The 18,796-nt window shown below is 42.6% G+C and overlaps 1 protein-coding gene across 2 annotated transcripts in view; it reads left to right on the top strand.

Moving 5' to 3' along the window:
• Positions 1–18,796, top strand: part of LOC136886021 (retinol dehydrogenase 12) — a 140,835-nt gene that overhangs the window by 102,100 nt on the left and 19,939 nt on the right. For both annotated transcript variants that reach the window (XM_067158735.2, XM_067158734.2), the window contains exons 5-6: positions 3,068–3,256; positions 6,394–6,503. In XM_067158735.2, coding sequence (XP_067014836.2) covers positions 3,068–3,256; positions 6,394–6,503 — 299 coding nt within the window. The remainder of the gene's footprint in view (positions 1–3,067; positions 3,257–6,393; positions 6,504–18,796) is intronic.

Below are 18,796 nucleotides of genomic sequence, written 5' to 3'. Positions count from 1 at the left end.
CAGGTTTTCAGCCATCGGCCAACACATGCAAGATTATAACCATAATTTCACCAATATTGAACAAGACATGGACATCCTCGTATTAGCAAACAAGGGCCCTTTACTCAACATAATGGAAAATTACTACATACACCTAGACCAATACTTTAACACCAGTCACAATCTCAATGAAATCTCAGAGAAACCCAACATACTCTTCGATCTATTTATCACTTTCCTCAGAAACAATAATGCAGCCGTGCTAAACTCAATCCTAAATTTAATCAAAGGTACTTTTCCGAGACAATTACACTTTCTCCCGCACCCTTCAGCCCCACCTTAAGCCCTCTTCCTAAGCAATATATAATTTTATATATGTCATTTCAATACAAGAACTTACTGATTTCCATGATTATAATTTTTACAACACCCCATTTATACTTTATTCTTTGTTAAAAACCTCTTAGTATGTATATTCCTTGTATTATTAACTATTACCATAATAACATCTCATTTCATCTACCACATTCACTTGTTATTCTTGAAAATAACATTTTCTTAGGATTTCGCCAAAAGTGATCTTTGCTTCAATACGGCTGATGATGACCCCTAGATGTGTCTAAACTAGTACCGTGTAATTTATAATTTTGTGAATATATTTTAGTATTGAAAAGGTGGAAACGTTTACGTTGTTATTATTATTACTTATATATTATTCTCAGTTCAATGCGGACCAAAAACATGAAATTCATAACCATTAATTCAGATATGGACTGTTAGTTGTGTAAAACGAGACAATAATACCAGGTAGTCTCTTCATTCATAATCTGACAGCGTTTCATTCATTTTTAGTAGGTCCTCAAAAAGAGCTCATCCTCTGTAATCCAAAGGATTCAGACTTCCAAAAGCATGCGCTACCCGTTGGAGCTTTCACTCGAGAGCAGTCCACACAATATTTTCACACTATGATGATCTAAGACAGGTTTTTGAAGACATTGCAAAGAATGATGAGGATTGGGACAGTGAGTCGTAAAATTCTGCTGTAGGGTTGCTTAACGCCCAATTCATTTATTTGCTCTGTCTCTGTAGATAAATTTTTGTTTATAGAGACCATATGGTTGCTCTACTGCAACATAAAAGCACACCTGATGTAATTCTGAGCAATACTGAAATTAGAAAAACCACTGTATCTTCAAGGTCCTGCGATCAGAATATACAGTACCATCTTGCGTTGTAAAATGTCACAAAATAAATAACGAGATAAATGTAGACGACAGGACATTCCAAAAGCTCAAAATGTTAACATATACAGTTCTTGACACCTTAATTATGCAAATGGAAATACGGTTTGGCGATTTTGAAAGCATTCAGTTTGAGTTGTTGGATCCAACTCAGTTCATAGTTTACAAATAGAGCTTCCCTGCTATTAAACTGAACAGTCTTATGAACATTTACCGCTGTTTTAATAGGAAAAAACTAGAAAGTGAATTGATTAAGATTTATTTCGATATAGAAAAACACTTGTCCCCTAAAACTTTTACAGTACAGTGACCTCGAACCAGTGTATGTGGAAATGTCTTATTATTATTATTGTTCTTTGTTTTACGTCGCACGGACACAGATAGGTCTTATGGCGACGATGGGACAGGAAAGGTCAAGGAATGGGAAGGAAGCGGCCGTGGCCTTAATTAAGGTAGATTTGCCTGGTGTGAAAGTGGGAAACCACGGAAAACCATCTTCAGGGCTGCCGACAGTGGGATTCGAACTCACTATCTCCCGGATGCCAGCTTACAGCTACGCGCTTCTAACCGCACGGCCAACTCGCCCGGTATGGAAATGTCAAAATTGATTCCTTTCATATTAACATTTCCTGTGACCACTGAAGGGAGTATGAGCACTCTGAAGAGGATAAAAACATACTTGCGTCATTCAATGAACAATGAAAGACTCGGTAGTCTTCGTACCATTTCTATCGAGAAAATGCTTGTGAAGAAATTGGTGAGTGATCAAGTATTGAAGGGCCGAGTGATTAACCATTTTGCAACCAAGACAACTCGATGTTTGGAACTACTGTATAAGAAACTTTAGGTAATATTTACTGCCTACCCATTAATTAACTAATAGCTTCGCCACTGCAATTGAACAGGTCTATGCATTCATAACAAGGTAGGAATCCCTTTGTACGTTCGTCGTGAGAACTTCATTTTACGGTAAAGGGAATGGCTCCCCATCTGGGTGCGAGCGGTAGAATAAGTCGTAAGAGGTGATTAAAAGGGGCCACAGAGACTCTCATCTTGGGAGAGTGGGTTGGCGACCACGGGGTCCATAGCTGAGTCCTGGCATTACTTGTGCGTGGCTGCTCAGTTCAGTCTATCCCACCCAATCTCTCTTGGTCAACTCTTGTTCTTTTCCGAAACCGACAGTGATAGAGCAGTCGAGCCTAAGGAGTCTTTCATTATCGCGCCCTTCGTGGCCCTTGTCTTTCTCTGGGCGATATTTTCAGTTTTCGAAGTGTGGGATTCCTTCTATTTTTCCTCTCTGATTAGTGTTATATAGAGGATGGTTGTACTTCCTCTTAAAACAATAATCACCACCACCGAGGAGAGAGGCCCACTGGTTAGTGGGTCAGTTGTTTAACCTAGTATTTTCTTAAATAAAACACAAGGAATGTTAAATTTGTCTATTTGTAAAATATCCTAATTTCTAAGTCAGTTCCTGTGTGCACCTGCCTCTCCACTGACAGAACAACTCGCGCTGCTCGTTCACACCACACCAACAATACGCTGACCAGTGGCTGTTTAGCTTCAACTACAACTTCTCCCACTAAGGAAAATCGAGTACTGGAAGCAGTATATCTACACCGTCAATCTCATATATATCCTTGTTTTGAACTCCCTCCCGTTAGCATACTGCTTCTGCGTGACGGCAAAGTGGCTTATGGAACTCCCAAAACTTCTAATCACTAACAGGAATTACGTTCCGTTCCATGAACTTCCAAATGAACAATCACAACCCCGATGTTGTTCACTAGGAGTGCATGACCTTAGGACATATTACTGCTCAACAGAACAAACTCTGATTGTTCCAGATCTCCTCAAGAAGTCCGCACCGGCGAGGATCATCATGGTATCGTCTATGCTCCACACGAGAGGGAAATTGGATCTAGAAGACCTCGGCGGCACTCAGCGCAGGCTGTCGTACCTGCAGCTCTACAGCAACAGCAAACTGTGCAATGTGCTGACAGCGAACGAGTTACACAGGAGACTGAGTAATTCAGGTGAGTGTATAGAGCTGAACAACCAGCAGTCTGAGTAGCTCAGGTGACTAGTTACACAGGAGCCTGAGTAGTTCAGGTGAATGTAAGGAGCTGAACAAGCAGCAGACTGAGTAGTTCAGATGACTAGTTACACAGGAGACTGGGTAGTTCATGCGAGTGCATGGAGTTGAACGAGCTGCAGACTGGGTAGTTCAGATGACTAGTTACACAGGAGCCTGAGTAGTACAGGTGAGTGTAAGGAGCTGAACAAGCAGCAGACTGAGTAGCTCAGGTGACTAGTTACACAGGAGCCTGAGTAGTTCAGGTGAATGTAAGGAGCTAAACAAGCAGCAGACTGAGTAGTTGAGGTGATTAGTTACACAGGAGACTGGGTAGTTCAGGTGAGTGCATGGAGCTGAACGAGCTGCAGACTGAGTAGTTCAAATGACTAGTTACACAGGAGACTGGGTAGTTCATGCGAGTGCATGGAGTTGAACGAGCTGCAGGCTGGGTAGTTCAGATGACTAGTTACACAGGAGCCTGAGTAGTACAGGTGAGTGTAAGGAGCTGAACAAGCAGCAGACTAAGTAGTTCAGATGATTAGTTACACAGGAGACTGGGTAGTTCAGGTGAGTGCATGGAGCTGAACAACCAGCAGACTGAGTAGCTCAGGTGATTAGTTACACAGGAGCTTGAGTAGTTGAGGTGAATGTAAGGAGCTGAACAAGCAGCAGACTGAGTAGTTCAGGTGATTAGTTACACAGGAGACTGGGTAGTTCAGGTGAGTGCATGGAGCTGAACGAGCTGCAGACTGAGTAGTTCAGATGACTAGTTACACAGGAGACTGGGTAGTTCATGCGAGTGCATGGAGTTGAACGAGCTGCAGACTGGGTAGTTCAGATGACTAGTTACACAGGAGGCTGAGTAGTACAGGTGAGTGTAAGGAGCTGAACAAGCAGCAGACTGAGTAGTTCAGGTGATTAGTTACACAGGAGACTGGGTAGTTCAGGTGAGTGCATGGAGCTGAACGAGCTGCAGACTGAGTAGCTCAGGTGATTAGTTACACAGGAGCTTGAGTAGTTGAGGTGAATGTAAGGAGCTGAACGAGCAGCAGACTGAGTAGTTCAGGTGATTAGTTACACAGGAGACTGGGTAGTTCAGGTGAGTGTATAGAGCTGAACAACCAGCAGACTGAGTAGCTCAGGTGACTAGTTACACAGGAGCCTGAGTAGTTCAGGTGCATGTAAGGAGCTGAACAAGCAGCAGACTTAGTAGTTCAGGTGATTAGTTACACAGGAGACTGGATAGTTCAGGTGACTAGTTACACAGGAGACTGGGTAGTTCAGGTGAATGTAAGGAGTTGAACGAGCCGCAGACTGAGTAGTTCAGGTGACTAGTTACACAGAAGACTGCGTAGTTCAGGTGAGTGCATGGAGCTGAACGAGCTGCAGACTGAGTAGTTCGGGTGACTAGTTTCACAGGAGACTGAATAGTACAGGTGAGTGTAAGAAGCTGAACGAGCTGCAGACTGAGTAGTTCAGGTGACTAGTTACACAGGAGACTGGGTAGTTCAGATGAGTGTAAGGAACTGAACAACCAGCAGACTGAGTAGTTCAGGTGACTAGTTACACAGGAGATTGGGTAGTTCATGCGAGTGCATGGAGTTGAACGAGCTGCAGACTGAGTAGTTCAGATGACTAGTTACACAGGAGACTTGGTAGTTGATGAGAGTGCATGGAGTTGAACGAGCTGCAGATTGAGTAGTTCAGGTGACTAGTTACACAGGAGACCGAGTAGTTCAGATGACTAGTTACACAGGAGACTGGGCAGTTCATGTGAGTGCATGGAGTTGAACGAGCCGCAGGCTGAGTAGTTCAGGTGACTAGTTACACAGGAGACTGGGTAGTTCAGGTGAGTGCATGGAGCTGAACGAGCTGCAGACTGAGTAGTTCAGGTGACTAGTTACACAGGAAACTGAATAGTACAGGTGAGTGTAAGAAGCTGAACGAGCTGCAGACTGAGTAGTTCAGGTGACTAGTTACACAGGAGACTGGGTAGTTCAGATGAGTGTAAGGAGCTTAACGAGCAGCAGACTGAGTAGTTCAGGTGACTAGTTACACAGGAGATTGGATAGTTCATGCGAGTGCATGGAGTTCAACGAGCTGCAGACTGAGTAGTTCAGATGACTAGTTACACAGGAGACTTGGTAGTTGATGTGAGTGCATGGAGTTGAACGAGCTGCAGATTGAGCAGTTCAGGTGATTAGTTACACAGGAGACTGGGTAGTTCAGATGACTAGTTACACAGGAGACTGGGCAGTTCATGTGAGTTTATGGAGTTGAACGAGCCGCAGACTGAGTAGTTCAGGTGACTAGTTACACGGGAGACTGGGTAGTTCAGGTAAGTGCATGGAGCTGAACGAGCTGCAGACTGAGTAGTTCAGGTGACTAGTTACACAGGAGACTGAATAGTACAGGTGAGTGTAAGAAGCTGAACGAGCTGCAGACTGAGTAGTTCAGGTGACTAGTTACACAGGAGACTGGGTAGTTCAGATGAGTGTAAGGAGCTGAACGAGCAGCAGACTGAGTAGTTCAGGTGACTAGTTACACAGGAGATTGGGTAGTTCATGCGAGTGCATGGAGTTGAACGAGCTACACATTGAGTAGTTCAGGTGAGTGTATGGAGCTGAACGAGGTACACACTGAGTAGTTCAGGTGAGTGTAAGAAGCTGAACGAGCTACACACTGAGTAGTTCAGGTGAGTGTATGGAGCTGAACGAGCTACACACTGAGTAGTTCAGGTGAGTGTAAGAAGCTGAACGAGCTACACACTGAGTAGTTCAGGTGAGTGTATGGAGCTGAACGAGCTACACATTGAGTAGTTCAATTGACTGTATTGTGCGTTCCTTGCGCATAAACGGTTGGTGTTTTTTGGAGTCTGGGTTGTGAATGCCTGGCATTGCTTTCTAGAAAAGCGAGAAGAAGATATAAATATTCACTCGTTCGTAGGAATGACTACCGACGTGCTGTTCCGGTCATCAAGAAACTGAGTACCCACATGATATTGTCAAAGTGTAATCAGAGGATAAATGGAACCGAATGACATTGTCCGTGAAGGTCCAGTCCACGTGAAGTGAAGGTTTATGTTGTTTGTTGCAGGAGTGACTGCCAACAGCCTGCACCCTGGCGCCGTGTGGACGGACGTGTGGAGGAGGCTACCCACATGGCAGCTACGGATCTTGCGCTTTCTTGCTTCAGTATACTTCAAGGTACACTACATTAAGTTTATACACACTGTAATCAGAAAGGGAGGGTGAAGTGGGCAAATGGGGTGAACTCATATTAGAACTTCCAATGTGACCGGACGGACGTGAGCAATGAAATGCAATATTCTCGCTGTAAAAGGAAATCTGAAGTCTCGAGCAATGGAATTCTCTCGTACGACAACAATGTCGGCAGTGAATGCTAAAAAGTGTGCTGACAACAGGAATAGATGCTGCAGCGCAGGGTCAATCAATCAATCACTACTGATCTGCATTTAGGGCAGTCGCCCAGCTTGCAGATTGCCTATCTGTTGCTTTCCTAGAGTTTTCTTAAATGATTGCAAAGAAATTGGAAACTTATTGACATCCCCCTTGGTAAGTTATTCAAATCCCTAACTCCCCTTCCTGTAAACGAATATTTGAATTCCAACTTTATCTTCATATTGTTATCTTTCCTACTTTTATAAACGCCACTCAAACTTATTCATCTACTAATGTCATTCCACGCCATCTCTCCGCTGACAGCTCGGAACATACCACTTATTACATGTGATATAAATCACATTGTTATTACATAACGTTATTATTGTTATTATATAAAGTCGCATACTGCTTAGTCGACCAGCTCTTCTCCTTTCTCCTGAGTCTTCCCCGGCTAAACTTTGAAACATTTTTGTAACGCTACTCTTTTTTCGGAAATCACCCAGAACAAATCGATCTGTTTTTCTTCGGATTTTTCCAGTTCTGGAATCAAGTAATCCTGGTGAGGGCCCCATACACTGGAATCATACTCTAGTTGGGGTCTTACCAGAGACTTACATGCCCTCTCCTTTACATCCTTACTACAAACCCTAAACACCCACATAATCATGTGCAGAGATCTGTACCCTTTAATTAGAATCATATGTATGTGATTACCCCAGTGAAGACCTTTCCTTATATTAATACCCAGGTATTTACGATAATCTCCATAAGGGTCTTTCACCCCATCAACGCAGTAATTAACACTGAGAGGACTTTTCCTATTTGTGAAACTCACAACCCTGGTTGTCATCATACCAATTCCTGCTGTCCATCTCACATTATTATCGAGTTCATTTTGCAGTTGTTCACAATCTTGTTACTTATTTATTGCTGTGAACAGAATAACAGCCTTACCTCTAATTCCACTTCATTACTCATAACATCCATGTATAAGAAAACATAAAGGTCCAAGAATACTGCCTTAAGGAATCCCCCTCTTAATTCTCTCACGATCCACCACTCTATGAAATATCAGGTCAATGACGATACAATCCATTTGACCTCCTGAATCCAAGATATCTTGCTAGAATCCTACAGGTTGAGCTTCAGTGGAATAACCTTTCCTAAACCCGAACTCGCTTCTATCAAACCAGTTATTAATTTTTCAAACATGTCTAATACAATCAGAAAGAATGCTTTCTCAAAGCTTACATACATTGCATGTAAAGTCCGGCTCCATGGCTAAATGGTTAGCGTGCTGGCGTTTGGTCACAGGGATCCCGGGTTCGATTCCCGGTAGGGTCGGGAATTTTAACCATCATTGGTTAATTTCGCTGGGACGGGGACTGGGTGTATGTGTCGTCTCCATCATCATTTCATCCTCGTCCTGACGCGCGTCAAATCAAAAGGCCTGCACCTGGCGAGCCGAACATGTCCTCGGACAGTCCCGGCTTTATGCCTATCACCCATTCCTTTATACACAACCATCCATCAATTTGGTATAGCCGCAAACAATAATCGTCTTATCGATTCCAGCCTCTCTTCTACTTTTTAAATTCTGTATCTTGTTGTAAATGTCGTCATAGGTAAATTTTAATACTTCTTTAGAATTAGTCACCTCCTCTATCTGAACATTGTACTTGTAACCTACATACTGCTGATGAATATTTCTATCTTATGAAGATCCTCACACACATACCGTTCTATTTTTCACTAAAATTTGCATGTCTGCCACTTATGCTTGCCATCATGTTATCCTTAGCTGACTTCTTTGCTAGATTCCACTTCCCAGTTAGTTTCTTCAATTTATTGTTACTTCCACAGCCATTTCTGTCCTTATTACATTCCAGTCTGCACCGTTTTCTTAGTATATTTATTTCTCTGTTATAATAAAGTGGGTCTTTACCACTCCTTACCACATGTAAAGGTACAAACCTTTTTTTCACATTCCTCAACAATTGCTTTAATCCCATCCCAGAGTCTGATTACATTTTTTTTACCATTTTCCAGCGATCATAGTTACTTTTTTTAAACTCCCTCATGCCTGTTTTATCAGCCACATGGTAATGCCTAATAGTCCTACTTGTAAGACCTTCCTATCTATCACATTTATTTTTAACTATGATAAAATAGCTTTATGATCACAATTACCATATATTACTTCCGTTTCTCTATAGAGCTAATATGATTTTACCAGCACCACATCTAGAATATTCTTCCCACTAGTTCGTTCCATCACTTTCTGAATCATATGTCCTTCCCATATTAACTTATTTGCCATTTGTTGGTCATGTTTACGGTCGTTCACATTACCTTCCCAATTGTCATTTGGTAAATTGAGATCTCCCGCTACAATGACATTCTTTTCCATATCGTTTCCCACACAGCTGATTGATTATCATACCAAATAATTCTGAATCAGCATCAGCGTTTCCCTTTCCCGGTCTGTACACTCCAAAGACATCAAGTTGCCTATTATCTTTGGAATTTCAAGTTTGTCATCTTTAACTTTTTTGTAGCTTAAAAATTCTTCATTTACCAGAATGAATACACCCACTCCCACCACTCCTATCCTATCTTTACGACACACACTCCACTTCCAGAGAAAATGTCTGTATTCATTATATCATTTCTGAGTCATGATTGTACTCCTATTACAATATCAGGTAAGTATGTATCTATTGAATTACTTAATTCTATTCCTTTCTACAATACTTCTACATTTCAACACTACCATTTTTATGTCATCCCTACTTTGCTTCCAGATCCCTGTACTTTTATTACTACTACCCCATTTCCCCAAATGTACCTTCCTATAACGCTTCCAAACAAATTTCCTAACTTATACGTACTACTGCGGTTTATGTCAGGGCCATCTGAGTGCAGATCCCTATTTCCTACACCCAATTAGGATCTAGAAATCGCACTCCCAGTTTCTCACAAACCCACTCCATAAGTCTCATTTAAATCCCCAATCACCTTCCAGTCAGTACCTCTCCCACACAGTATTCCACTGATAACAATCTCTGCTTCCTTAAATTGCACCCGTGCTGCATTTACCAGTTCTCACACATCCCCAACTATGTTGGTACTTATACCTGCTTGCCTTATGTTGTTACCACCCAGCTTCTCATTTCCCTCCTCCTCCTCTTCTACTTTCCTCAACATCTGTCTCAACCTTATTCCTGAATAACACTATACCCTGGTTCCCTTTCCTCCACACACTTTCCCCACATGTCTAACCATACCCACATCATTTGATCCCCTCCCCTCCTGTTCAGCCCTATCTTTCCTGACAGCTGCACAAGCTACTTTCTCCTCCCTTTTCTACCTCCCATGACCCTATCCCACCTGTCTTTTCATATTCTCTACTCTACATTTTCCTTTCCTACCCTTTATGTTCCTCCTACATCCTTATTTCTCAGCAACAGTTCCTTGATCCTCATCTTCCCTCTCTTGTTTTACCTGCAGTGACCCATACTGATTTCTTATGGACACCCTCCTGAAATCTGATTCTGAATCTCCTTCCCCCTAAAACATTAGACAACCTGTCTTCTACAATTGCCCCCTTTCCTTCCCATCCCTCTTTCACACCTACTGTATCCTGTACATTGTTTGAGGGAGTCCTATCTTCCTTCCTGTTTTCTGAGAGAATCCTAATTGTCTCCCTCAAACTCTCCATCTTCTCCCTCATACTTCTCAATGCCCGGCCGCACGCACAGTTCCTACATTTGCACTCCTTAGCCATTCTTCATGGAAAAATGAAAATGAAAATAAATTAACTGAGTCTGTGCAAAAAATGAAAGGAAAGAAATACTGTCTAGGATAGCACACAAGGATCACACGACAATAAGGTGATCGGCTGTAACTTCTTCCTTAATACATTTAGCAGTTCAACCCAGTTTATGGATGTGTTTGTGATATGATGACTAAATAGACCAATCCTGGCATAAAACATACGCCCACCCAAATCACACTGGATGGATGCAGGACGGCGGGGAGTTTCTTACTTGTCGCTTGGCCTCTTGATGTCTGCGGTGTTCTCTTTCAAACAAATTGACAACGGTGGATGTAGTGTTCCATAACAGTAAACGGTCCACAGCACATTTTCCTATGTCTGTATATTTATACCAATTGTGTTCATGATGTGCTTCAACTGGTCATTAAGAGGGGCTCCATGAGGTCTACTGCTGGAGCAAAGTTCACCATAAAAAATTTGGCGGGGAAGCCTGGTATCACATGCGGTGAACAGTTGATGAGCGATGATTGTTGCCTCGATGCTGCTTTGTCGAGAACTGCCGTGTTAGTCACATAACCCTGTTGGCGGAAGCGCTCGATATCACGGCGAAGTTTCAGAGTGGAAATGACAAGAGCTTTGTACACCATGAGTTTGGTGTGCAGTTTTAGGTCGTTATTCATGAAGACTCTCCAAATGCTGCATGAGCAGCCCCAATTCTTGTTCGCAGGTACACGGTTTAGAAAAGATGCTTCCAAGATATGAAGAGTGATCAACCTGTTCCAGTGTTGTGTCTAAGATGGAAATACTGAACAACTGGGGCAGGTTGTGCGAGCACATTAATGGCAAGACCAAAGCGATCACATGCAGTTGACTGATTGTTGTAGTTCTGCAGGTGTTAGATGCGGTGTCACCGGCATACTGCACTTCTGTACAGAGAGTACGTCTTTGTGAGCGGAGTCTTGCCAGATTGAAAAGGACTCCAATCTCCATGCCTAAATTCTTTGCAAATGATTCATGCAGTGCAAAGATTGTAGGAGCAAGCCCACAGCCATGAGTGATTGGGAACGAATCTGATACTGAGTTAACCTGTCCAGACATGTCATCATGGAGTGCTTGAACATAACGTTCAGGATATCCAAAATGTGTCAATACTCTCCACTTAGCAGATATTGGTACTGAATCAAGGCTTTTTCCAGATCATAGCAAACTGAATACGGAGGCTGCTGTTGCTCTCTCCATTTTTCATGGAGTTGTCTAGCACAGAATGTCATATCTGTTGTGCCTCTGGAGATTCGGAAATCACATTGAGACTCAGGAAAAATCCTCTCTGAGATAACTTGGAGTCTTGGAGCCGGTTTAATAGAATTCCTGCGAGAAGTTTGCCTGCAGTTGACAAAAGCGATATACAACGGTAGTTCCCACATAAACTACGATTACCTTTCTTGAAGATAGTGATTGAAGATTCTTCAAGTCGTCAGGTACTTCTCGAGTTTCCCAAATCAAGAGGATGAGTGTGAAAAGTCTAGTCTTCTAGAGTATACCGCCATATTGTGTCAGTTCCAGAAGGATGTTATCAGGACCAGAAGCCTTTCCCGGTTTTCGTTGATTGAGTGCTTTGGTGAAGTCAGTCTCTGTATGTGGTTGGAACTGCCATCCATGGTTGTTGGGGTTCCTCAAGGACGTTATGAAGAAAGTCCTCAGCGACATTGGAGGCACGATTTAGAAGCGCAGAGAAATGTTCCTTCCAACGCTCTAAAATTTTGCAGGTCACGGGCATCAGATAGTCTTTGCAGTTCTTCAGCTTTTTGTTGCCACCAGTTATTCTTGATTTCCCTAATTTGTGCCAACATTTTCTTTTAAGTTCCAAGAAATGTGATTTCTTCACATTGGAAGACGGATCATGAAGAGGGGATAGATAGGCTTCCCGTTTGGAATTGCTCTGATATTTAATTTCTTCATTATTTTCATCAAACCCTCACAAAACCAACTGTTTACACATCTGACTCAGTGATGACTTTCTGAAGCGTGACCCACTCCTGATTTGTATTATCACTGCTGACTGGATGACTAGAAAGTTTGTTTGATATTGCATTTCTGTAATCTGTATCAGTGGATTCAATTTGAAGTTTAGAAGTATCGAATTTCTTTCTGGGCAGGTTGTGGATGGATCTTTGTGGTTTGCGACAGATTGAGATTCTCAACTGGCAAAAATAGAGCTTATGATAAGTCCAGCAGTCATGGACGTTTCTTGCAGTCCTTGTAACAAGGACATCTTTTTTGTGACATTGCCTGGTGGATGTGCCAGTGCTTTGAGCGAAGATGCATCCAAGTGGTCTTGTAGCGATTATTGTAGTTCCGTCCAAGCAGTTCGACCGGTTACACAGCTCTCCGCGCGAAGTTAAACAGCCAAGTGTTAGAGTATCGTACCACTTAGTTACGTTTGAACACTAACAATACTTAACTAGTCAAAGAGTAAACAGTACCCGTAACAAAAACAATGCAACAAATCAGGAAGAATGCGCTGAAATGTACCTTTCAGCGGAATCAATCTCGTCCATCTGCAGCCGAAATTCATGTATGGGTATCGGAGACATTGAAGGTCAACATGGATCAGCTGGAAGCTCTACAACTGGATGCCACAACAAACTCAGTATATGTAAAGGTAATCTCACGAAATATATTAGATAGATTGCTGAATAACTATGATGGACAAAGTAGTGTTTCCTTGTTTAATGGTGAACGGGTTCCAGTCGAAATAACTGAAGCCGGCATAGAAACTACGAGAGTCAGACCTTTTAATATACCTCCAGAAATTCCTAACGAAGAAATCAGTATCCATTTCTCCAAGTATGGCATTGTTAAAGGGATCACGGATGAATATTGGTCCCAACACTACAAACTCCCTGTTGCTAATGGAATTAGGCAAATTCAAATTGAATTAAAACAACAAATCCCGTCCTTTATTACTGTGGAAGGGTTTCGAGGTCAAGGTATCTATGACGTGCGCAATATGTAATGCCCCCGATGTCCACAGCGCTCATACCCTATGAGACGCCTGGAAACACTTCGTGCGACTAGTCAACCACTATCCCCATCGGTAGTTCCATCCACTAACAGCCAAGTCTAACAGCAGAGACAACTAGATAATGCAGACTTCCCTCCGTTATCGAATACGCCATTACAAGATAACCACAACACGGAGAAAGTTGGATTTATGATGATGATGCTAGTTGCTTTACGTCGCACCGACACAGATAGGTCTTATGGCGACGATGGGATAGGAAAGGGCTAGGAGTGGGAAGGAAGCGGCCGTGGCATTAATTAATGTACAGCCCCAGCATTTGCCTGGTGTGAAAATGGGAAAACACGGAAAACCATTTTCAGGGCTGCCGACAGTGGGGTTCGAAGCTACTATCTCCCGAATACTGGATACTGGCCGCACTTAAGCGACTGCAGCTATCGAGCTCGGTAAAGTTGGATTTAACACCCCAGATACTGGAGAGTCACAACGCAGCACAGAACCGGTTAGCCAGCCTCAGGCGCTAGAAAGTAAACAAAGCTCTTAGGCACTGCGGCCGCTCAAGCAGGCAAACATGTCCCGGGAACAGGAATCACAAGAAAATAATCAACTTCAGAATGAACAGATACAACAAGTAGTTGTGATGTTAGCCAACAGGACATTATTGAGCTTCGTATTGGACAAGATGTTGAGAACACACCGACAGATGAGAAATGTCAACTCAGGCTAGTGAAGATTCCCTGCAGAACATCTACGATAGGACACGTAAACAGTCATTCTTGATATCCCACTATATTCTCCAACAGGAGAGACTGGTGAACTCAAGGCGCCTTTGAATCGATGGTTAGAGGTTGTAGATAACGTTGAAGAGAAAGAGTCAGACAACACAGGGAGGGAGATCAGTAACTCGCCTTCTATCGAAAATCCACTTCCGGTTAAGAACCTCTCTAAACTAAAAACAGTACGGTCCTCAAAAGAGGCCTCACATAAGGCAACGCACCCATACATAAGCCCCAAGGACCCAAGACTCTCGTCAGGTTGTTCAGGTGATCGATGCTGCACATGGAACATAGACTAACCACTTTTGTTGTTATGGCAATGTTATTAACGTATACGATAATGACACTGAATGCAAACTGTATACAAGCTGTAAATGAGCAACTGCTTCTAAAACAACTCATCCGAGACCAGGTCATTGATATTGCTCTACTACAGGAAGTTGCCTCAATTGATCTGCAGCCCATTCCTGGCTACGAAACTCTTGTAAATGTCAATGAGAATGAACGAGGTATATTCATTAAAGACAGCATCCCATACACCGACCCAATCTTTCTCTTGAACGCGCGAGGGATCAGCATACGTGTTAGAGATATACTGATTGTTAATATCTATGCACCTTCCGGTTCGCAGGCCAGACCTGTAAGACGACAATTTTTTAGAATAGCTATCCTTCCTCTTATTCAACAGTTCCAATGTAACATGATACTTGGGGGCGATTTTAATGCCGTCCTGTCAGCGAAATGCCAAACTGGTTCTTATCAAAGTTGTCCAGCTTTGGCTGCTTTGATATAAGGGCTACAACTGAAAGATACTTGGGAACTGAAAAGGTCGCCATCTGCCGGATACACTAATTTCTACAACACAGGAGCCTCCCGATTAGATCGACTTTATGTTCGCAATAATTTGCACGGAGTAGTACGCGACGTGGATGTATGTCCTGCGGAATTTTCTAATCATTGTACATATTACGGCAACCAGCTCTAGGCCCAGCCCGTGGAAGAGGCTCGTGGAAACTAAATCAAACTATCTTACTGGATAAAGAGTTACAAGAACAATTTTCCGCAGAATGGCAAAGATGGGGACGACAAATACACCGATATAACGACACCTTGGACTGGTGCGAAAGCCATCGCATGTATAAACATACAACTGACGTTTACTATCAATGTTTACGCCAGCTGAAGACCCTACCAACCCCATGATGTATCGCAGAATAAAACAAGTAAAGGCCCAGTTGCTGACATTGCACCGGAGGTACCAAGAAGGACTAAAAATAGGCGCCCGAGACAATCAATGTAATAGTGAGGAAACGTCTTCAGTTTATCATCTAATCCGAGCATGTCGCAGGGGACGCCAGAAATGCATTCATAAACTTACTAACTCTGAAGCAAGGACGATCCACGAGCACTCACAAATTTCACACACCATTGCACGCTCCTTTGAAAATGTGTACGGGGATGATTCCAATACACCTGTGGATCACCAAGACCGGTGTTTTGACGGCATACGAGGACGAGTACGGCTTCGCAATCAAGAGAACTTATATATGTTGTTAACAGAAGAAGAAGGGTACCAACCTATCATAACAAGCGCGTCAAATAGATCTCCTGGGATAGATGGTTTGGGAAAAGAATTCTATGCCGTGATGTGGCCAGACATCAAGAATGAACTCATTGACGCTTTAAAGAATACTCTTGAACCGGGAAGGAATATTGATCGGATGAAAGAAGGTGTAATAGTACTCGTTCCAAAAATGCCGCATCCCAAGACTACAGCTGACTATCGTCCCATAATTCTTTTAAATTTCGATTACAAGATACTTACCCGATGTTTGAAACGTAGACTTAGCGCTTTTGTTGAGGACGCAACATTCAGTCATCAATTCGGAAAATCAACGTAGACAGCTCATTTCACTGGATTTTGACCATGCTTTTGATAGAGTAAATCACAGATATCTGTTGGAGGTATTTAAAGCTCTGGGTTTTAACGCCCAATTTACGTCAATACTTGAGAAAATACTGATTGGTGGAACATCCAGGATTAATTTGAATGGCTACCTAACAGGTGGAGAGCAGTTGTCCATTATCTATGATAATGTTTGTTATCTTGTTAGAACCCTCTATTAGTAGTTTAAAGCGCACATTCGCACCAGGAACCTTGGCTATATTTGCTTATGCTGATGATGTCACTCTGATTTTCGACCACAACACAGATTTCCAACAGCTACTCACGCAACTAGTGATTTACGGTCACTATTCTGGAGCAGTTCTGAACTTTCAGACGACCAAGACCATGCTGATAGATAATAGAAGTAGAGAGTACAGAGTTGTTCCGCCTTGGATGAATGTCACAGAGGAACTTAAGATATTAGGAGTGACATTTTTCAATAGCGTGCAGAAGATGATTCAGAAGAACTAGTCCAATGCCCTCACCACTGTGAAAGGCGTTCTACAACAAGCTAAATATAAATTACAACTCCTGCAGCACAGAATACAGTATGTGAACACATATGCGCTCAGCAAAATCTGGTATATAAGCCAAATTTTGCCTATGCCACGACTGATAGGCATTCGGATAGCTTCAGCAATAGGATTGTACATATGGCAGAGAGCTACACTTTCACTAGCTAGATCTGAAGGAGGACTCGCTCTTGTTGACGTGCATACAAAAACTAAAGCGCTCTTACTTAAACGAAATTTACAACTTATGCAATCACCTGGACACCCCACATCAAAAATTTTCCTCAAGCAATGGTGCAACCCCAGTGAAAGTAGTAATCCACCGGCAGTGTATGATATCAATCACCACGCGCCGCATGCAATATACTTAAGATGTGAACTGAGGGCCTCCTTACATCTACAGAAATAACAACGAAAAGGTTGTACGACCATATGCTCCAAGCCCCTAGCGCTGATTGTCAACTGCTACCGTGTCTGGAAGAATGCACCTCGGGACACATGGTAAAGGGTAATACATGATACAATACCCACGAATAGTATCCACATGAAAGAAAGCGATTTGTGCACGTTCTGTGGGAATTGTAGTGATACCATACATCACAGACTTGCTCAATGTGAAATCATCCAAACGGTGTGGAGGACATTACAAACCGTTATAAATCAGTCCGACGTCTACATTGCATCTGACTGGCTAATACATCCAACCTTCAGTTTGAGGCCATCTCAACCGAACAGTGCAGTAGTGCTGCTACTAGTGTGTTACGTGCACAGGGTAGTGAAGAAGATATCTTCTCGGATATGAGTGTCTGGATACGGAAGAGGAAGTGCCAGTAAACTAGCTGGCTTATGTTCCACAAAGTGGGCGCTTCGGCATACAGTGTGAACGTGAAAAGAAGCAGTGAGTCTATTGAATGTGCTTAGTTTTTTGAAATTAGTGTGGTACTTTAAAAACAAAAAGTGTTTTGATTTTTCTGATTAGCCATTGTTCAATTACTAATTTGGTTGTCAATCTAAAGGTATTAATCTTGTTTTAAGTTCAACACAGTGCAAAAAACAACATCCTCATATTATATTTAGTTGATGAACTTCAGGCAACAGGATGTTGCAAAGATGGTTTTGATTGCATTTTTCTTTCTTTCTTTCTTGTCTGTGTTCATTTTGTTAACGATTGGAAATTATTATCTATTTATTAACTGTTGTTCGTAAATAAATAAGTTTTAAAAAAAGGCAGGCGAACTGAATATTACAGTAGTAATAAATAGTTCATGTTCAGCACATAGACCAAAGAGCAGCAGACCATTGGCATTACAGTTGCCAAGCCCATGTTTACTCATCACATTGGTGATCGTTACCAACTCTGGCGTTGAAATCGCCAAGTATCCTTGGTGGCCACTTAAGTAATGGTAGTGCTCAGCGGGTTGTAGAATTGGACCTCAGCTTCTACATCAGCATCCAAGGTGCGGAGATGAGTGACATAGATTTAGCTCCAGAGAGTGGGATTCGGAGAGTCATAATTCTTTCGCTAACAGCGGTTAGAGTTAGAGTTAGCCAATGTGGCCTTAACAGCGAATCCATCACCATGAATGCTGTGTTCTCCCTCATCTTTTCCCTTCCAGAAGATTGTGTAGCCTGAAAGTTTACCTTCGCTGGAGAGTCAGGTTTTATTTCGTCCAAGCTCAAGCGGTGTTCTTCTCTCAGGTCTGTTGGGATGACCCGCTGAGAGTGTGACTGCCTATGTTTAGCCCACATTTTCAGGTTTGGCAGCGGTGATCCTAAATTGGCCTGCCCAAACACAGTTGTAGGACCGAATTTCTGAGTAGTCACGGGGTCTCAGAAAGACTACCATCACACATTTGGTGCCGACGTACAGGGCCGAACTAGAGGCTTCCAGTTTCACCCGAAAACCTGCCTCCACCATCCTTATCCCATCGCCGTGGGACTTGAGTTGAAGAGAATGACAGCAGGAAAAATTGGCACAAGCGGGATTTTGTTCAAGGTGGATCGCAGATTGCAAGAAAGTGACCCACACGCTATGATTATCAAATTCATCAGCCTCCGC

The sequence above is a fragment of the Anabrus simplex genome, chromosome X, assembly GCF_040414725.1.
Source record: "Anabrus simplex isolate iqAnaSimp1 chromosome X, ASM4041472v1, whole genome shotgun sequence".
Taxonomy (NCBI): domain Eukaryota; kingdom Metazoa; phylum Arthropoda; class Insecta; order Orthoptera; family Tettigoniidae; genus Anabrus; species Anabrus simplex.
Note: the sequence above shows the minus strand (reverse complement) of the source record. Positions and strands in the feature narration are given on the sequence as shown.